This window comes from Cricetulus griseus, chromosome 2 (genome assembly GCF_003668045.3).
Source record: "Cricetulus griseus strain 17A/GY chromosome 2, alternate assembly CriGri-PICRH-1.0, whole genome shotgun sequence".
Classification (NCBI taxonomy): Eukaryota; Metazoa; Chordata; class Mammalia; order Rodentia; family Cricetidae; genus Cricetulus; species Cricetulus griseus.
Genome location: NC_048595.1, coordinates 428308457 through 428329039, shown reverse-complemented (window position 1 = coordinate 428329039; position 20583 = coordinate 428308457). Strand labels below are relative to the sequence as shown.

At 47.6% G+C, this 20583-nt stretch overlaps 2 protein-coding genes across 5 annotated transcripts; both read right to left on the bottom strand.

Annotated features, from left to right (window-relative positions):
* Window positions 1-23: 23 nt before the first annotated feature.
* On the bottom strand, window positions 24-3165 carry Zfand2b (zinc finger AN1-type containing 2B). Of its 3 annotated transcripts, none has more exons than XM_027397269.2 (10): window positions 3022-3165; window positions 2823-2895; window positions 2461-2555; window positions 2138-2269; window positions 1846-1997; window positions 1251-1343; window positions 1114-1174; window positions 964-1031; window positions 614-686; window positions 24-316 (listed from the first exon to the last, which is right to left on the bottom strand). In XM_027397269.2, the coding sequence occupies exons 2-10, from the start codon at window positions 2875-2877 to the stop codon at window positions 260-262; spliced, it is 786 nt and encodes a 261-aa protein (XP_027253070.1). In that variant the 5' UTR covers window positions 2878-2895; window positions 3022-3165; the 3' UTR covers window positions 24-259. The 3 variants fall into 3 exon arrangements, with proteins under 3 accessions (XP_027253070.1, XP_027253072.1, XP_027253071.1); XM_027397271.2 differs by having other exon boundaries at window positions 24-417; window positions 3022-3163; XM_027397270.2 differs by lacking the exon at window positions 3022-3165 and having other exon boundaries at window positions 2823-2997.
* Window positions 3166-14002: 10837 nt separating this feature from the next.
* Retreg2 (reticulophagy regulator family member 2) lies at window positions 14003-20486 on the bottom strand. 2 transcript variants are annotated; one of them, XM_027397256.2, is made up of 9 exons: window positions 20104-20486; window positions 19746-19852; window positions 18602-18632; window positions 17936-18071; window positions 17664-17748; window positions 17276-17419; window positions 16982-17127; window positions 16620-16755; window positions 14003-15715 (listed from the first exon to the last, which is right to left on the bottom strand). In XM_027397256.2, exons 1-9 carry the CDS (start codon window positions 20370-20372, stop codon window positions 15093-15095), a joined length of 1677 nt encoding a protein of 558 aa, XP_027253057.1. In that variant the 5' UTR covers window positions 20373-20486; the 3' UTR covers window positions 14003-15092. The 2 variants fall into 2 exon arrangements, with proteins under 2 accessions (XP_027253057.1, XP_027253058.1); XM_027397257.2 differs by having other exon boundaries at window positions 17033-17127; window positions 20104-20473.
* Between the last annotated feature and the right edge of the window lie 97 nt (window positions 20487-20583).

Here is a 20583-nt window from a genome sequence, read left to right as displayed (position 1 = left end):
AGGAAAAGAAACACACAGACATCTTACCAACTGCCAAGGTCTTTACTCTTCCCAGGCCTCCCCCTGTCCATTACATGTGGCAGCCCTGGGGGCGGGGGGAAGATATGACATGATGAAAGGGGCTGGGGATGGAGCCTACCAAGGCCCCAGACAGAGACTGCTTCCCAGCCACCCTCTCTGCTGCAGCAGAGCTAGCAGGGCCTTTCCTTGGCTTGGATGCACAGAATTCCTCTCCAGGCTCCATGGAGTCTCCTCCACTTCACTCCTGTTTGTCTCTGCAATCCAGGCTTCTCTGTGTTTCCTTTCCCTGGGTACCCTGGAGATGTGAGGGCCACAGTCCTCAGGTGAGCCTCCCTCCCCAAGCCCAGGACCCTAGCACAGGCTGCAGTTGGACGGCTTCAAGCTACGGCTCTGCGCCTAGAGCAAGGAGAGGAGAAGGAGGAGACAGTGTAAAGTCAGGACAGGAGAGGGCAGGCCCTGTGTCAGGGCTCAGTATGAGCTGGAGTCACTGGAGGGAAGCAAAGAGACAATCAACCATGCCTCCACAACTGGGAGGGAGCAACACTAACTTCTCACCCTCCAACACAGGACCCATTCTACCCAGTCCTCACACCTGCTGCTGTTGGTACTCTGCCTCGCTGGCTGACAGTGCCTGTGCCAACGCCAAGTCTTCTTCCTCCTGAGAACTGAGAAAGGAAGAGCTTAAGTTTATGACTAATACAAAAAATCCCAGGATTGGATGTGATCAGCATCATGGTGCTGAGGACCTCTTGAGTGTGACCTCGATCTTTACTATAACCAACAGGGTGGATATTAGCATTTTGGCCATTGCTACAGAGAAAACAAAGACCTTTGGGGATATTTCATCTAATCCAGAAACCAAGTTTTTAACTATTGTAGTGGGTTGGAGTGGTCCCACCTCCATCCTTCCAAACAGAACTTGCCCTCTTTCAGAGTAGGTACCTTGGGACCTGGGGTTTAGCTTCTGCAAGGGATAGTTCTAGGGCGCGTTGCAAAGCTTCATCTTCACTCTGCAAAGGGAGAAAAACCAGTTTCCTCAGACTTCACTCTGTGTGGCAGTACTTCTGTATATCCAACCTTTCCCTAACTCACCAAGCCATTCTGCAAAGCGATCACTGGAGGGGATGTCCGGGTCGGAAAATGGGATGTGGCTCTACGGCAACATTAAACAGACGGTGCTTAGAGATGTGAAGGGGCTTAAGGGGGAGAGAAGAAACAGGCAGACTCACCTGCTGGGAGAGGAAGCAGAAGGCAAGGTCCGACTTGGACTGGGGACAGTGCTCGTAGAAGCCAGACCGTGTGCTCTGGAGATAGCAGCTAGCCTGGAGGGAAGAAAGGCATTCTAACATACCTCTCAGAACATGCTTTGCAAGTCAAGAGGGTAGTTCCTCTAAGCACTCTGCAAAACCATATACTTTGAAAAGGAGTTAAATTGGGCCCCAATTTTGTATATAGTCTGTAATTTCAGCTACCTGGGAGGTTCAGACAGGAAAACTGAAAACTCTATAGGGCAGAGTGAGTTCACTGACAGCCTGGGCAACTTTGTGAACTCTTATCTCCAAGACATAAAAAGAGCCTGAAGTAATATATGCTGTAACTTCAGAACATGAGGGCTGAGGCAGGAGGATGGCCACAAGTTTGAGGCCAGCCTAGGCCAAAAAGTGAAAACTCAAAACAACAAAGGGTCAAGGTGCAGTGGTAGAGTGTGTGCAAGGCCCTAGGCTCAATTCAGAAACAAAAGGATGGAGGAGCATAAAGAAAGATTCCTCTGGTCAAGGCAGAAATGGCTGAAGCAAAGCAAGTACAATGCTTGGTGGCAATTACCCTGCCCGGCTGGTCACATGACCCTCCCCAGTGCAATCATGGTCCAGAGGGTGCCGGTGCTTGATGCAGAAGTTTCGGGCACATTGGTCACAGGTCAGTTTCATCATCTCCCTCTGCCGGCAGCCAGAACGTTCACACTTATTGGTGAAAATCTGAGATGAAGCAGAGTTTGTTATTTATTTATGAAACTCTTACCTCCTCCTTTAGCCCCATGGAGCTAGCCTTTTCGGTTTGCAGACATCGGTATTCGAAGCTGGGTTGTCTATCACTAATCCCTCCATCATTTATTTACCTTGCGTTTTTGCTGCGCGGGATCAGAGCGACAGTCTCTGTCAATGTGCTCTCCCACAGCCCGGTCAGGAGGCTCCCCTCTGGCCACCGGCACAGGCACATTACAGAGGGGGCACACAGGTACCTGGATATCCTATAGTCAAGGGGGCAGGAGTCAGTCTGAGAGCCAACCAACCTCTTAACCTGGATATAGCACTCACAAATACACTTGAAAACAAAGTTTCCAAGGCTTAGAAACACAATAACTAAGAGTGGGAAATATATCTGCTCCCGCTCTCCTCTCTTTACAACCACCCCCTTTCACCCTCACGATCGCCCCCTCACCTTTTGGTAAGCTGATCCACAGTGATGCTGGGCGTAGGCCACATGGTCTGCGCAGAAAATGCCAGAGCAGGCATCGCACTTGAGTGGCAAAAAGTCTACAGAGAATGGGTCGGATTGCAGGTTCAAAGGGAAACTAACCTGGTTGTCCTTTCCTCTTGCTAAAGGATGCTACTCCGCCCTCCTCGCCGCACACTGCAAACCTTCCAAGGCTCACGATGTCTTTGGCCACGCCCCTAGCCTCCGCCCCCAACTTCGCGCCCCGCCCTCCCGGCATTGCCAGCTCCAGTGCCCACCCTCCCGCCCCACCTGCAGTCCCCAGCCCCAGCCGTCCGGCCCCGCCCCCCGCGCGCTCCGCCCCTCACCCAAGCGCTGACAGCTCGGCTCGGAACAGTGAGCTCCGAGGTCCGGAAACTCCATCGCCGGGTCGTGCGGGGCCTGCCGCGGGGAAGAAGCGAGCGCTGAGCGTGCCGAGGACTCCCGCTCCGGGTCGGGTCCGCAACCCAGCAACTCCGGGGGGCTCCCCGCCCCGCCCCTTCCTCTCCCCCGCCCCGCACAGGTTACCGAAGCCTGGGCGCCTGCCGGCCCGCGGTCCCTACTCCTCCTCCCGATGGCGCGCGCGCACTGACGTCATCACGTTGGGCGGGCCCGTTCCGGGAGGCTGTGAGATTCGGGCGGAGAATCCCAGAAGAGTTGAGCCCCGCCTGGGGCTTGGATTCTCTGGAGTCAATGCAGCTTGGAGAAGAGTTTTTCCGAAAGCCTCAGGGATGAGCAAAATGATCAGTGAGGCGAAGATGGGCGTATCGGTGGACGAGGGTTGTTTGGAGGCAGTTGTCTTTGGTCTGCTTCTCACGGCGTTCCTTTTCTCTGACTCAAGCCCAATGCCGCCTCTTTCTTTAAGAAGGGACAGCTATTGTGTTTCTCTGTGGTGCAGATTCCTTTCCAGGTTTTAGGTTGGATGTCCATCCTTTAAGATATCCTGGCCTTTTTCAGTTTGACCTAGGCACACCTGCTATGTCATCTCCTTTCTTCCATTCCAGCTTATTAAAATCAGCTGTTCACCAGCCTGGCTTTGGTGACTCATGCCTTTAATCCCAACACTTGGGAGGCAGATGCAGATGGATCTCTCTAAGTTTGAGGCCACAACTTCAGAGAGCTGCCTTCTGACTTACAGAAAGGGGAGAAGGAAAGAGACAGAGACAGAGAGAGAAATGAAAATATAGTGAAGAGTCAAGGACCAGGTCTACTTTGTTTTGTGTTGAATCCCAGCACCTAACTACCTAGAATATAGTGGTGTCAGATGTCCTGTGAAGCCTAATCACCTACAAAGCCAGTTTAGATTCCTGGGTCCTATAACTTCTGTTCAGTGGGAAGCTCCTGAAGGCATGTTAATACACATTTCTCATGTATCTCATTTTTGGAAAAACATTAGCCTGGTATATTCTCTGTTTCTGGAATGTTTCTTGGATGAAGTGTGTTCCACCTTTAGGAACCACAGACTAAGACCTTCCTGGTTCAGCTCATTAGCTTCTCACACGCTTCTTCCATGGTTTCTCCTACTTGGGATTGGTAGTCAGTCTATCTTCCCATTGGTGTAGACATGGAAACAAGTAAACAGGTGAACCCTCCCTCATCTTCCAACTTTGGTTTTTCTTTGGCTGCTTCTTGGGCCCTCACAACTCTAAGGCCAGTAGAAATTAAAACCACCTTTCCTGGCTACCTCAGGCAGAAGCCCTGCACCCAACCACCTTGACATGGGTCATCTTCCAACTTATGTGCCTGACACACCTATATGCTTGTTGGTAGAGCTTCAGAGGCCTTACAAAATGCCCCAACACAGAAATACTGAGGCTAGGCAAGCCACTAAGGCTCACAGGAACTGTCTGCTGCAAGGAAAGCTGAAGTTAGAAATGGGCAGGGCAGGTGTGGCACAGGGCATCTGGAGCATCTGCTACATACAGTCAATCAGATTCCTTCCTTGTTTAGAATCAAGGTCAAGAGAATCAGTGTTCATAATAAATTTGGTCTGTAACATATAATCTATGGGATGACTGTTTGCTATATTGCCATACTGAAATACTCTGATGGGACACAGCTCCATAGAAAGACACTAAGCTTGCAGCTTGTAAGAAGGATTTAAGTCATCCAACTCTTGTCTCCTCTTTGCATCTCCAGCCCCCAGCAAAGCTATAGCTCACTGCTATTTTATTTTTATTTTCACCTCTCTCTCTCTCTCTCTCTCTCTCTCTCTCTCTCTCTCTGTGTGTGTGTGTGTGTGTGTGTGTGTGTGTGTGTGTGTGTGTTACATATGTATGAGTCTGAAAGTACACATGCCTCATGGAAACCAGAACACGATGTCAGATGTCATCTTCTATTGCTGTCTGCCTATTGCCTTGAGACAGGGTCTCACTGAACTGGAATCTTACCTTTTCAGTTAGGCAGACTGGCTGGCCAACAAACTCAGGATCTGTGTCTCTGCCCCCTTCCCATGCTATGGTTATAGGCACTTGTAGAGGGAGGTGGAGAGGAGGAATCACTGTGCAAGTGTAGAGGTCAGAGGACAAATTGGGAGCCAGTTCTCTCTTCCCACCATATGGATCCTTGGACTAAAACTTGAGTGTTCAGGTTTGGTAGTGGCTTTACCCACTGAGCCATTTCACTGCACCCCACTTACCCCACCCCTGTTTTTCTCTCCAGGGTTTTTCTTTTCTTTATATTTGTATGTGTGAGTATATTCCATGTGTGTGCAGGTGCCTTTGGAGGCCAGAAGAATTTGTTAAGAGTTACAGGTGGTTGTGAGTCATTCAGTTTGGGTGCTGGGAACAGAATTCTGGGCCCTCTGAAAGATCAGTAAGCCCTTGTAACCACTGTACCATTTCTGCATTCTCAACAATTCAGTTTTGTTTAAGACAGGATCTCACAGGATAGCCCAGGCTGGCCTTGGTCTTTCTGAGATTCTCCTGCTTCAGCCTCCCTCACACTGGGGAGATGTGAGCCACCATGCCTTTTTCAATACCTTTTGTTTTGTAAAGGATACTTTCCTTTACAATGACTATAGATAGCTCTATTAGTTTGAGTAGTTGTTTAAGGCTTTGTCAAAAATCTCTGGCGGTAACAAAGTAACGATACAAACATGCTGGAGAGGAGACTTCAAATGTACATCTAAGAGTCCTCTAAAGAGTACATTCAACTTTGGCATAAACCTACTAAAGAGCTCACATTTGCAAATTTCAGGACTTCTCCATCTGTGAAATCCAGCATCAGTTCTGTTAGACTGAAACTTGACATTTTTAAATTTATTATGTATACAGTGTTCTGCCTGCATCTATGCCTACAGGCCAAATGAGGGAACCATGTGGTTGCTGGGAATTGAATTCAGGACCTCTGGAAGATCAAGCAGTGCTCTTAACCTCTGAGCCATCTCTCCAGCCCAGAAACTTGACATTTCTAATATTTAACTTTTTTCTTTATAGGAGAGCGTTATTTAAAAAAATATATTTAACCATTTTTTATACTTTCAAAACAAGCCAAACCATAGTGGTGATGTCTCTAATTCCATCACTTACAAGGTTTGGGGGGGTACATAGAAAGAACCTATTTTAGGCCAGGCTGTGGTATAATCCCAGCACTGGGGAGGCAGAAGTAAGTGGATCTCTGTGATTTCAAGGCCAGCCTGGTTTACTGAGCGACAACCTCCAAAGCCACAGAGAAACCATGTCTTGGAAAAAATGCCACCGGTGCCTTTCCAGTAAGCCACTTTAATTTCATCTCTTAGACACAGTAAATTTTTGTTAGTGTGCCTAACTGACAATCTCCTACTGGTAAAATTTACCCTGCACAAATTGATAAGGTGCCACTCCTATGTAGCCCTGAAAAGGCATTAACTCCAAATGCATTTTGGGGCTTCTGTTTGTTTTGAATATTAATCGATTTAATTTATAACCTAATAGTTTCAAAAAGACTTATTTCCAGAAAAATGTTGGCAATTTTTGTATTCCTCATTAATGATTTTGTTTTGTTTTTCAAGACAGGGTTTCTCTGTATTGTTTTGGAATCTGTCCTGGAACTTGCTCTGTAGACCAGGCTGGCCTCAAACTCACAGAGATCTACCTGCCTCTGCCTCTAAATTTCTGGGATTAAAGGAGAGAGCACCATCATGCTCTGGGTGCCACCACTGCCCAGCTACATCCTGGTGGTTTTGATGTAGCTGTAGAATGGTTGCTAAGCTCTGAAACTGATTACCCTACCATCACAGATCTAGAAAGGCTCCCCATATAATGTTATTATACTGTGTCAATATTCCATTGACTAGGGCTAAGAGTGTTGATCAGTAGTAGAGTACTTGTGTAACATAAGTAAGGTCTTGGGCTTGAGCACCAGTATATCCATAGTATGTATGTATATTCTGTTCATTGAATTTTCTTCAAGCTTGTAAATGCTTTTACTTATTTAGGATTGAACCAAGTATAAAGATTCAGGCCTGCCTCTGTCACCTGGCAGAATGCACTCAGACAGTGCCCTAGTCAGCCCAGGGTTTCATGGTTTCGTAGTCTGCACGCAGGTGCAAAGGACCCCTTTAAAAGAAAGACATCCCCCCACTTACGCTCTCTCCCCCTTCTCTCTTTCCTGCTGTTCCACTGGGGCAGAAAGGACTTTTACGGTCTCTTCTCTTCTGTCCTCTTTCTGTCTGTGTCTCTTTACCTCTTTTTCCTTCCTCTTCCCTCCCCATTCTAATAAAACTTCTCACTTAAGCTCTGTCTGCCTGGCATGTTTGTCCCCCACCTCAGTCACCCTTGCCTGCCATGAAATCTGCCAAGGTCCCCCACAAGTTTTATAACACCTAGGACCTTAGACACGGTAATCATACTCTACCACTGAGATGTATTCCTAACCACTTAATTTAACAAATGAATTTAAGTAATTGTTTCCAAGTGAAACTATAATCAGATGGTTTCAAGAGTTACAGCTCTTCATTTTTTTCATGCTATGCTCATCAGCGGTTTTAGAAATGTAGGTTTCCAGTTAGAGGGACCTTGGTGGGGGCATACAAAACAGGTGAACACTATCATTCCTCACTCCCACTCTATGAATGACTAAAGGCTTTGGGAACAGAGAGAGAGAGAGAGAGAGAGAGAGAGAGAGAGAGAGAGAGAGAGAGATCTTTGGGGTTCTCTTTCTTGAGCATGAATCAGAATGGTTTAATTTGGTTTTATGGTTTTGTTTGTTTACTTTGTTGTCTATAGTGTTGGATATGGAAGCTAGATCCTTACACATGCTGAGCTACAACTTAGGCCCTGGTCTAGCATATTTTAGTTGCCACAGTGGACTCACCTCAATAAGAGAGGTTGAAACTTTCAGCATCTTAAACACTGTTTCCCTACTGAGCAGTTATCATTCATACAGATATTGGTATTCACTAACACTGCCTGCTACTAAGTCCCTTAGTTTCAGCGAGAAGTCTGGACAAACCAGTCTCAACACATAGCTTCAGTCTACACAGTCTCTCCCTCAATGCATTACTTGGATGTAGTTTCCTTGGTTCCCGAATAAAGGAAAATGCTGAAGGAAATCTAACAATGATTTGCAACTTGCATGGCTGTTCAGAGATATCAATTGTCAACTGAACAGTGCTAAGTCGAGTCTTTTGTAGATCAACAAAGCACACCTGGACCTGCTTAACAGCCTTGTGAAGCAGCAGTGTTAATAATGACCCACAGCCTTGTAGAATATCAGAATTGCACCTCTAAGAGTTGGCAAGTGTAGTCATGGACAAACATCTCTAATTTCAGCTTTAGCAGGCTTAAAGCAGACAAGGTCAAAGTGAGAACGACCAGCAAGGTTGTCTTGGCCCCAATTCTACTCAAGCTGAGACTAAGAGGGATTAGGTTACTTCCTTAAAGAGATAAAATCTGAACCCAGATTTTTTTTTTTTTGAGACAAGGTTTCTCTGTGTGACTCTGGCTGTCCTGGAACTTGGTCTTTAGACCAGGCTGGCCTCCTACTCAGAACTCAAAGAGATTTGCTTGCCTCTGCTCCTGATTGGATTGCTGGGACTAGAGGTCTGTACCACTACACTAGGCTGAACACAGAATTTTTTTAAAAAATTGAGACAGGGTTTTCCTCTGTGTAGCCCTGGCTGCCCTGGAACTTGATCTGCAGACCAGGCTGGCTTCAAACTCACTGAGATCCACCAGCCTCTGCCTCGCAAGCGCTGGGATCAAAGGTGTGAGCCACCACACTCAGCACCTATTCTTTATATTGTATAACATCACTTCTCAAAAACCTACTCTGAGTTGGGCGTTGGCAGTGCACGCCTTTAATGCCAGCACTTGGGAGGCAGAGGCAGAGGCAGGTAGATCTCTGTGAGTTAGAGGCCAACCTGGTTTACAGAGTGAGTTCCAGGATAGCCTCCAAAGCCACAGAGAAACCCTGTCTCGAAAAACAAAACAAGACAGGAAAAAAAAAAAAAAAAGGATTTTTGGGCTGGAGAGATGGCTCAGAGGTTAACAGCATAGACTGCTCTTCTTGAGGTTCTGAGTTCAATTCCCAGAAACCACATGGTGCCTTAAATACCATCTATAATGAGATCTGGTGCCGTCTTCTGGCATGTAGACATGCATGCAGGCAGCACACCGTATACATAACAAATAAATAAATCCTTAAAAAAAAAAACCTGCTCTGTAATGTCTTAACAGCTGAAAAATGGAGTTGGTTTTTTTTTTTTTTGAAACAGGATCTTGCTGTTTTTTCCCAAACTGATCTGAATCTTGTAATTCTCCTGCTTCAGTACCCTAGGTGCTAAGATTACAGGCATGTGCCACATACACAGCTTTAAAGAGTTTGTTTGGTTCACAATTCTAGTCTGTGGCGAGGGACCAAATTCTAATAAGGACCTTCTTGCTAACAGAGTTCCAAGACAGCAAGAGTCAGAAATGCAGGCAAGGCTTAGCCACACAGGTTTTTGTAACAGACCAATCTTGAGATAATTCATTACAGCCCTGTTGAGCTCCTAAATGTCCCACTTGACTCACCTCTTACTAGCTCATAATAGGGATTGTGTCTTTTTCTTTCTTACAGGGTGATGGATAGACTTTAAACAATCTAAGAAAACACTCTACCATCAAGTCAATACTCTTTAATGAGGATTGACTTTCAAAAATGGGTCAACCATATATAAATCATAGCCAAGTCTTATGGAAGGAACAGGTAGGACCTCAGACTCCCTCCTAACGACTGTAACCACCCTGATAAAAGGCAGGACTAATCTCTGAAGAGAAAATCAGAGGGTTCTTCTACTGAGAGAGGAGGGTATGCAGGAGGAGAATCCACATCCTCTCCTGTCCTGGGCCCAGATCAATGCACCAGACTATATACTACAAGTTTTTCTCTAGGAAGCTAAGCAGACTTAAAGATCCATTGATATTGTTACTGGAGGTTGCTAAAAAGATTTTAATCCCAGGGCCTGAAGACGTGGATCAACAGTTAAGTGTTGAGGGATTTGTTCTCACACTCCAAGACTGCCAATAAAGTTTACCTTGAATCAGAGAGTGGAGTCAGTGATTGACTGACTAGAATTAGCCATAGAGATTTTAGAGGACCCAGATAGGGGGACACAAGAAGAGATACGGAGGGGTTTAGAGAGATTAGAGGCCTTTAATCCCAGCACTGGGGGGGGGGGCAGAGGTAGGTGGATCTCTGTGAGTTCAAGGCCAGCCTGGTCTGCTAAGTGACTTCCTGGACAGCTAGGGCTACATAGAGAAACACTGTATTAAACCACCTCCCCCACAAAAATCCCAGAAAATAAAACAAATTCTATATATTCCATCATGTATTTTTTGCATGGGATGGTAAACTTCCATGTGTTACATTTAAGTGCATTTTGTTTGTTTGTTGTCATCTTACCTAGAACTTTCTCTGGAGACCAGACTGGTCTGGGCTCACAGAGATCTGCCTGTCTCTGCCTCCTGGGTGCTGGGATTAAATGTCTGTGCCTTATTTTTTGAGAGTCTCTCTCACTGGAGCCTCTCCCGAAAGGCAGGGTCTCACCATGTACAGCCACCACACCTGGCTAAGAAACAAATTGATAGGGCACAAAACTGGAGATAGAGATCTACTGGGTGTAGATGATCTTTTATGGTTCATAGTGTCCATAAGCAGTAAAAAAATATAGAAACAGGCTGCTATTGGAGGCAGGTGGGTAGAATGTAGAGAGTTCAGTTGTTGATTGAAGTGAAGGTGCCTAGGTGGAAGCTCTGGGAAAGGAATTGAAGTTTGATGTAAATATTATCAGCATATGAGAAAGAATCAAACGGGTGAACATGTGAAATTTCTCAGGACAAGTGAACAGAGTACAAGACAAATGGGCCAGTGACACACAATGATATACCCACTTTTTTTTTTTAAGATTTTATTTATTATGTATAGAACATTCTGCTTCCATGTACATCTGCACACCAGAAGAGGGCACCAGATCTCATAACGGATGGTTGTGAGCCACCATGTGGTTGCTGGGAATCGAACTCAGGACCTCTGGAAGAGCAGTCGGTGCTCTTAACCGCTGAGCCATCTCTCCAGCCCGATATACCCACTTTTAAGGTGGAAGAAGTCACCTTTAGTTGGTCACAAAAAGCAAAGTGACACGTTCCCTCCATGATAAAATTATTCTTAGAACCGCTGTAACTAAAGATCATTTGGGATGTGGGGTGTTGTTCAGTGGTAGAGTTCTTGCTTTGCCCTATCCCGCCGCCATAAAAATCATTAATCTTCTCTGTTCTTTGCTCCTTTGTGTTTTTGTGTATCTGTAATGCCAGCCCTTCAAAGGCTGAGGCTGGAAAACCAGGAGTTTGAAGCTAGCTTGGGCTACATGAGACTGTGTCAAAAAACAAAACCCAAACACCGTGGCCCCCTCCCCTGTCCTCAGACCATTCTGTTTTGCTGTGTGTCTTGACCAGAAAACTAAATTCTATCTAGAATTTTTTTTTAAAAAGATTTATTATATATACAGTCTTCTGCCTGCAGGTCAGAGGAGACAACCAGATCTCATTACAGACGGTTGTGAGCCACCACGAGGTTGCTGAGAATTGAACTCAGGACCTCTGAAAGAGCAACCAGCACTCTTAACTGCAGAGCCATCTCTCCAGCCCCTTTATCTAGCATTTTTATCTATCCATAGCCACTCAATTCATTTCTGCTTTCTGAAATCTTGCTGACAATCCTTACAACTTTGAAGGCTGTTGACATAATCCAACTCATTTCTTTCTTTTTTGGATTAAACATTCCCAATTCTTTCAAGAATTCTGCCTACAGTATCCAACCTCTGGTAGTCTTCTCTTGGGCACATTGTTGTCTGTTAATTTGTCAATAAATATAACACACAAAGCCTTCCTTTGTGGAAGCATGTTAATTTAGGCATGACACAGAAGTATTACCTGCCTATTAAAGACTACATTTCCACCCTGGGTGTTGGTGGTGCAAGCCTTTAATCCCAACACTCAGGAGACAGAGGCAGGTGGGTCTCTGTGAGTTCGAGGCCAGCCTGGTCTCCAGAGCGACTGCGAGGATGGGCTTCATCACCTCACAGAGAAACCCTGTCTCGAAAAACAAAACAAAACATGTCCTTGTGAAGGACCAAAAATTAAAGTTAATAAAAACCCAGGCCCAGCACAGGAAGATTTGGTGGACTTTGCAGAGCCCCCGATGAGGGCCCTACCCTGCCTGGGGAGTGGTGAGTGGAAGGGGCTGGGGGTAGGTTGGGGGTGGGGGAGGAGGGATGGGGGTGAGGGGAGGGAGAGGGAGAAGGGACTAACATGCAAAACAAGCTTGTTCCCTAACTAGAACTAAAAAAAAAACCAAAAAAACCCCTACATTTCCATTAAGGCAGACAAGTTACCCTTCACTATTAACTATTTCCTGGACAGTCTCTTATGTAGCTCAGGCTGGCCTCAACCTATGCCCAGTCCTTCAGTCCTGCCTGCCTGGGTGCTGGGGCTAAGTGTGTGTCCTAATAATGTGTTTTATGTTTCTGCTTTTTTTTTTTTTTTTTTTTTACTCAGGAAAAGCTTTCTTCTTGTGCCTTTCGAGAGAGCATAAACTGGTCAAGGCATCTGATAGTGGACACCACCACTGACAAAACACATAGAAAACATCAGACAATGGTAAATGTGAAGGGTGACACAGACTCCAAATCTGTAATATTTTGATCCAGCTACAGGGTTCCAGTTCTAAGTCCAAATTTTGAAATTAATAAGGAAATGGGTTAAGGCAACACTTTTTTTTGTTGTTGTTGTTATTTCCTTTTGGGACTGCCTATTTATTGGTTAGACCTGTTTTTGCATTCTCGTCAGAAACAGAACTCTCTGCATTAGTTCATGCTCCTTCAAGAGCACAGAAGCAGACTCCGCAACACTGATTCTCTCTCAAATGTGAAACACCCCAGAAAATTCTCTCAAGTATGGGATACAATATACCTGTCTAGAGGTCAACCTCAGAGACAAATGGCATTGCTACATTGTATCTGAAGCTGAAGGCTGAGGACATGAACTCATTAAACAAACCACTGTCTCTGTTCTGAACTGTTTACCACAGAGAAACAACAGCCAAGAGTCCACTCTCTCTCCACAAAGACAAGCTACTAGATTGGTGTTCTCAGTTCCCGGCTTCTTCCCATGTGTCCACCATTGGACAGCTTAACTGTGTTTGCTAGCATTGCTCACCCAGGTGTGATTCATGGCTCCATTCCTAGAGCCTTGTGGGTCTTCAGAAAGTTAAGCTGTGTTTATATATATAAAAGCTCTATTTTTAACTAAAACAGCTTTTTTTTCCCCCCTTTCTTTCAAGACAGGGTTTCTCTGTGTAGTTTTGGAGCCTGTCCTGGCACTCGCTCTGTAGACCCTTCTGCCTCTGCCTCCTGAGTGCTAGGATTAAAGGCATTTAGCCCCACCGCCCGGCAACAGCAATATTTTTATTATTGTGGTGGGGCTATTTTGTTTTTTGAGATAAGCTCTTCTCCCTCAGTAGCCCAGGCCAGCCTGAAGCTCTCAACTGCTGGGATTACAAATGTAAGCTACTATCCCTAGCAAAAAACCAATTCATTTTAAAAGTTGAGGAAAAGTCTGCAAACATTATTATATACAAATCACTTAGAATCAACTCAGTGGTGGTGACCCATACCTTTAATCCCAGCACTTGGAAGGCAGAGGCAGGCAAATCTCTTGAGTTCCAAGCCAGCCAAAGCTACACAGAGAAACCCTGTCTCGAAAATCCCCAAAAAAAAAAAAAAAAAAAAAAAAAAAAGGTGAATAAATAACTTAGAACAGTGCGAAGCACATATTATACTTTAAAAATGTTAGATCTTATTTCTTTAGTCCCTTGGCCTGAAACCAGGTTCTCTAATATGTAGAGTCCTCCATTGTTGGTTAGTGGGCCTAGCAGATTGAGTTGTTAGCATGTAGACAGGTCACTTAAGCAGGTTGACATTAAAGACTTAGGCACATAGTAGTAAACAGTTGTTACGGCTCAATGTTTCCATTGATTGGGAAGACAAGGCAATTTCCTCCTGCATGTAATTTATTCACACATGCTAAGTCCTGCTACATACCACACATTCAAGGAAGATGGTTGAGCTGGCAGGGTTGTCTGGATAATCCCTGCTTCTGGTTTTGTTTTACACCAAGGAAAATAACCCCGGGCAGTCCTGGGATGAAGGGCATAAGGGTGAGGAGAGACAAAGTGCACAGTGTAGGAGCAGTAAGACAGGCAGACAGACAGGCAAGAGTTCTAGCCAATCAACACTTTATTTCTCCAGTTATCACCTACACAGATGGTACTATCCACTTCAGACCCTAGCAGGGAGTCTCAACTGCGGTCCAGAAGAGTAGGTTTTAAGATGGTAGGGAAGCCCCTCACCTCAGAAAGAGAGAGAGGGAGGGAATGCTCCTCAACCCCAGTGCTGGCAAAGTGCTATGGGACCCTGCTGCCCTGCACCATGAGGGTTGAACTGGGCAAGGGTACAGTGCAGGTCTGAGGCGACAGTGACCTAAGTGCAGCACTACTGGCCTGACACCACTCCAGGTTTATTCTTTCTTAGAAGAGGACCTACCCTAAAACTTGGCCAATGCCTGTGGAGGAGGAGTTGGCAAAGAGTGGGGATCACACTGCTAAGGACAGGACATGGCAGGGAAATAAAGCCAAGGGGAGTGTAGGACAGTAGAGAAAACGATAAAGTGCCTGAACTAAACAACCAAGTGGGACATGAGGGCACAGCAGCACAGGTCCCTGAGGATAGGAAGAAAAAGAAAGGGTAGACCGCCAGGGCTGGGGACACAGTAGAGTAAAAAGAGATGAGGCAGGGAAGCAAGTGCAGGCTATGGAAGGACTTCCCTAGCCCCAATCACATCCACTAACCAAATGGAAAATTATTTACAAACTGAAAACCAATCCTAGGCACAGGTACTATACCAGATCCCAGGACAGCAGGCAGGCAGGCAGGCAGGCAAGCAGGCAGAGAATGGGCTGGCTTCCATCTGACAGCCAGCTTCTCCACATAGTGCCTCTCCCCAGAGTGGCAGGGAAAGGAGAAAATGTGACACCCTTTAGTCAGGAAGCCCTGCTATGCCTGCAGCTCATTCTGCCATGGCTCATGGCTCAACCACTGTATGAGCCTCTTGGTCTGACTGTACCAGAGAATGGCTGTCTGGCCCCAGGGGAGGAGGAGGCAGAGCATCCGGGGGCTTTGGGGGCATCTCTGGTCCCAAGCCCAGCTCTGCATTCAGTTGCTCCAGCTCTCCCTGATCCAGCAACTCAAAGTCCTCAGTGGTGACTGCCTCTTCCTCCTCAGGGGCAGCCAGGGGTTGAGGTGAGTCCTGGGGAAGGGGTGGGAGCACAGAGGGGGAAAGGAGGGTAACTGGACCACTTTCAGCCAGGCAAAGTGGGGGTGAGAGGGTGCTGGGTGCAGCCATTAGGTCACCACTCACTGCCTCTGGGCTCAGGGTCTTCACTGGTCCTCCAGGAGAGCACTTCACTCCATCCTGGGGGGACCCTGCCCCATTGAAGTGCGTATTCACAAAGTGAAGAGGGGATGAGAGCTGAAGCAAGGTTTCCTTGGCTATAGCTTCTTCTTCTGTATCCAGGGCTTGCTTTGAGAAGGCTGGAGGAGCATTTAGCAGGTCTTCAGGAGGGGCCAGCTCTGTCTCTTCCCCCTCCCCAAGTTCTCTGCTCAGAGCCTCTTCTGGCTCACTTGGTAGGCTCTGCTGGTCCAAATCTGTGCAGAGAATAAAGGGTTAAGAATGGGCAAATTTCGGCTGGGCGGTTGTGGTGCTTTTGATCCCAGCACTCGGGAAGCAGAGGCAGGTGGATCTCTATGAGTTTGAGACCAGCCTGGTGTACAAGAGCTGGTTCCAGAATAGCCTCCAAAGCCTCAGAGAAACCCTGTCTCGAACTCCTGCCCCCCCCCCCCCAAGAATGGGCTGGTTTCTCTGACCATCCACAAAAGCCAATAAATTTATGGCAATAATGTGGCAAGCCAAGCCCTGCTTTTTCTTTTCTTTTCTTTCTTTCTTTTCTTTTTTTTCTTTTTTCTTTCTTTTTTTTTTTTTTGAGACAGGCTTTCTCTGTGTAGCTCTTGAGTTTGTCCTGGAACTAGCCAGGCTGGCCTTGAATTCACAGAGATCCACCTGCCAAGTGCAGGCAGGAGGGGTCAGGAGTTCAGGTCATATTCTGTGAAGCAAGCCTGAGCTATATAAGATCCTTTCTCAAAAAGCAAAGCAGAGCTAGAGAGATGGTTAAGAGTACTTGCTGCTTTTGCAGAAGATCCAGGTTTGATTCCCAGGACCCACACACAAGGTGGCTCACAACCATCCATAACTCCAGCTCCAGGGGATCAGTTGCCCTCTTCTGACTTTTGCAGGCACCAGTTATGCACATACATGTAGGCCAAACACTCAAACACATAAAATAAACAGATCTAAAAACAACAAAAGAACAAACAAACACCACAAAGCAAAACAAAATGAAGACAGAATACTGAGCTAAGGTCTTTGGGGAGCTTAGGGTACAATTAGAGAATCAATTGGCTAGAGGAAGATTTTTGGAATTCAGAGAATATAGCCAGCAACAACTCAGTATCAGGGAGCAGGAGGATTAAGAGGGCAAAAGACTGCTCATACCCTCAGAAACATCTGTCAGTTGTGGAGTGGTGGCCCGAGACACAGAGAAGCCGCCGCTCTCTAAGATAGAGGCCTCCTCATCTGACAGCTCTGAGTCTGTAATAGCTAAGGCCAGGGCTGTTTTCTTCACATCCACCTGCAAGAGAACCAGGATGAATCCAAGTAGGCTCCCACTTACTTGTGAAGTGGTAGCTCTAAAGCAGTTAGATTCTCTTCCCTCCCTTTGCATTTTTAGTGTTTGGAGATAGAGTTTTATATAGTCCAGGTTGGTCTCAAACTCATAATGTAAACCAGGCTGGTTTTGAATTCTTGATCCTTCTGCATCCACCTCTCAAATAGGATTATAGTGTGCATCACCATACCCAGCTTCCCTTTAGTCTTCTATTTGACACCCCATCTTCCTTGGACCTCACCACTGGAGAGAAGCCAGCCAGCTCTGCCTCGCTTTCACTCTCTGTTTCAGCAAGTGGCTCATCACCTGCGGGTAATGCATTCTTCCCTTGCCGCTCTAGAGAAGGGAAGCATGAGCAAAGACAATGGTGGGGGACAATTATGATGAAGGAACTACAAAATGACTTAAATTTCAGGACACATCATGAGACATAAACCTCAGCCCTCCCTGCCTTTCACCCTCCTGGGTTAAAAGAATCCCTTACTCCTCTTGTCATGTTTGTGGTGCAGGGCATCGGCTTCTGCCTTCATGCTGTAGTCCAACTGCATGAGCAAGGGCTCCAGGCGAGTGTACATCCTCTGGATCAGTTCATGATAAACCACCAGGGGCCACAACAGGATACTCAGCACTATGGGTTAGAAAGTCCGCTCAGAGCTCAGTATGCCATTATCCCAAGGGCCTTCATTAAGCTGTCCCCGGAAAAGGCAGGTCTAATCAGAGATGAGATCCTTTCTCAAGGCAGTGATAGCCTCTCCCCTCCCCATCTCTTCCCCAGATGGGTAGCTGACACAGACAATTCAGTTTTTCCTTTGGGCTAATCCAGAGAAAGAGGAGAAAGGGCATTGGGAAGGGCAGGGCTGGCCTCCACTCACAGACAATGTAGGAAATCATAATCCCTGGAACATAGTGTCCCAACACAGCTAGCACAGCACAGCCAGAACAGACTCGAGCACAAAACTGCAGAGAAGAGCATAGGGTCAATCAAAAACACTGGACTAAACCATGTGCCAGTCACTTGGGGAAGAAACCATCATTCATCTGGAGGAAGAATGAAACCAGTTTGGGAAATTTACAATAGACACTGCTCATATCACTCCTCTCCCATCCCCTCTGGCTCCAGGAACTGCTACAGGATGAGGTTTACCTGAGCTGGATTCTGCCTCTTGTACTGCAACAGCTCTTGCAGGTGAATCTGGAAGGTGAGCCAGCTCTCAGCCAGGTATCTGCACAACTCGGGCACACTCAGCAGGTGCGGCTGGGCGCCTGACCCCGCACCCTCACTGGGGAGACATGACATGACCCCTGGGAGCCTCAGAAACCAGCTTTCTAAGGCACTCACATCACTTTGAGGTTGCTAACGAGCTCTTCAATCTGGAGATGTGGAAAACCCCAACTCCCGCAGAGGTCACCCTAGTCCTGGGAGGCAAATTCCCAGGGTATTCAACCCTCTACCTCCACAGGGAAGGCACATAGCATCTTCAGAGGAGCCTAGGGAGGGCCAACACACTTTTGCTTGCTGCAAGCCCCTTCACTACACTGGGGCCTATGCCTGCAGAAGTGGCTCCTCTTTGAGCTGACCTGAGCACAGCAAGCAGACTACATTTGGGCATCTTTAAAGATGGCCTGGTTGTTCAGTGGTGGTTCACACCTTTAATCCCAGCACTCGGGAGACAGAGGCAGGTGGATTTTTGTGAATTGGAGACTAGCCTGGTCTATAGAGTGAGTTCCAGGACAGGCTCCAAAGCTACACAGAGAAACCCTGTCTCAAAAAAAAAAAAAAAAAAAAAAAAAAAAAGTGGCCTGTACTCACCTGTCAGAGTGTGGTTCCTCAGGGGGTGATGCTACAGAGAAAAAAGGGGAATAAATTAAATTAAGAGTGCAAGAGACACAAGACAGATGCCAAATCAGAAAGAGGTACCTCTCCTCAGCATTCCTGGTCTCAAACTTTCAGTGATTCCTCCTGTGTCTCACTTATAGGCATGAACCACACAGGAGGCCTAGAGTTTCCTTCACAAACCAACTGCAGGCTGAATTACATATTGTTTCTGTACCCCTTTCTTTTTTGTAGTACCTGGAATTGAACCTGAGGTAAACACTAAGCAAGTGCTGTACCAATGAGCTACCTCCCATCCCCAATCCTTTTCTTGAGACAGGGTAGGCCCTGAACTTGTACCCTCCCTGTGTCAACTCTTATGCAGCTGAGATGGCAGGCCTGTACCACCAGGCCTATCTTTGTCTCCTGCTTTAGACTTTGCTTTAATCAAACACAGGAGCCCACACTTTATTCCAGCCAGGCATTGGTGGTGTACACCTTTAATCCCAGCACTCAGGAGGCAGAGGCAGTCAGATCTCTTTGAGTCCCAGGCCAACCTGGTCTACAGAGCAGGTTGGAGGGTGGGGGAGCAAGGCTACACAAAGAAACCCTGTCTCAAAAAACCAAAACAAATAAACAAACAAATAGTGACGACAACTCCGATCATGTTCTTTGTAGACTCATTTAATCATGTTCCTGGGAAGTCCCTGCTTTTGCAATTCTTTACAAGGCCATACACCTGATAAAAGGCAGAGTAGGAAATGTAACTCAGGTGTTTTGATACAAACTCTACAGTCTTTTATTTTTATTTACTTTTTTGAGACAATGTTTCACTATGTAACTCTGGCTGACCTAGAACTCGAGAGATTGGCCGGCCTCTGTCAATTGAGTACTGGGATTACAGGCGTGCGCCATCACACTCAGCTCTGAACTCCACAGTTTTGACTACTAAACTCACAAGAAAGTTAAATTTTGGGTAAGAGACGACTCTCATTTCGGGCGATTTCTTAAAATGGGGAGAGAGGGGGCGTGGAGCATGCCTAGGAGGCGAGTGGCCTTGCTGTGTCTTCCCTCTGCTGTCCACCCTCACGCAGCAGGGTGAAGCAATGTGCAGAGCAGCGCGTGGAATGAAGACACTCACCTGAAACATCGGGGAGGAAGCGAGGGTGCCAGAGATCCAGCAGGAAATAGGTCAAAAGTGAGATGCTGAGCAGGAAGAAGGGTCGGAGGGACGACGAAGACAACAACCTTAGGGAGACAGGCATCTCAGCCGCTAGTGGGTTAGAGGCTCCCAATCCCATCGAAAAGGACAGAAAGGCACACGATGGGGGAGACGGTCCTCTAAGCCTTACCCACCACCGACAGACTAAGAAACGGGGCAAGCTGATGACGGATCACCGCTCCTGCGGCTGACAGCCCTCGAAGGGAGGGAGCACCGGGTCCTCCCGCCCCCGCTCTCCCGCGCAGCCCGGCCCCGCCCCCTCCTCCGCGGCCGTTACCAGAAGAGGCCGTTGAGTGCGGCCGCCGTGACCAGGCTGTGCAGCGGCTTCTCCCACACCAGCAGCCGCTGTGCGGCCGCCAGCACCGCCTCCCAGCCGCGGAGCCGCAGCCACAGCGACGTGGCCAGGCGTCCCACCGCCTCGGCCGCGGCCGCCTCCTCCTCCGCGTCGCTGGTGGTCTCACTCATGCCGAGGCTCAGCCCCAGGCCCAGGCCCAGCCCCGAGGTCCCACCCGCGCCGGTGTTAGCGCCGCCGCCGCCGGTCGCCATCACCGCGCTGCAGCCGCTGCCCGAGCCCGCGAGGAGCCGGGGCTGCGCGGCCGCCGCCGGGGGCGCGTCAGGCGGAAGGGGGCGCACGCCCAGGCGAGCAGAACCTGCGGACGCGCGTCACGTGACCGGCCGGGCGCGCGGTCACGTGGCGCGACCCAACAGCCCGGATGGGAGGCCCGCGCGTGCGCGCAGGCGGCCCGCCGCGGTCCTG

Bases quoted from the DNA above. Each gene is read 5' to 3' on its own strand.
- Zfand2b (XM_027397269.2), bottom strand. From the start codon at position 2,877: ATGGAGTTTCCGGACCTCGGAGCTCACTGTTCCGAGCCGAGCTGTCAG. The intron at 2,270-2,460 runs GTGAGGGGGCGA...CCTTGACTATAG, and splicing joins GTGGATCAGCTTACCAAAAG to GATATCCAGGTACCTGTGTG. The intron at 1,998-2,137 runs GTAAATAAATGA...GCTTCATCTCAG, and splicing joins CCGCGCAGCAAAAACGCAAG to ATTTTCACCAATAAGTGTGA.
- Retreg2 (XM_027397256.2), bottom strand. From the start codon at position 20,372: ATGGCGACCGGCGGCGGCGGCGCTAACACCGGCGCGGGTGGGACCTCG. The intron at 17,420-17,663 runs GTGAGTGGAGGC...TCTAACCCATAG, and splicing joins TATGATTTCCTACATTGTCT to TGCTGAGTATCCTGTTGTGG. The intron at 17,128-17,275 runs GTAAGGGATTCT...TCCCTTCTCTAG, and splicing joins CCACAAACATGACAAGAGGA to AGCGGCAAGGGAAGAATGCA.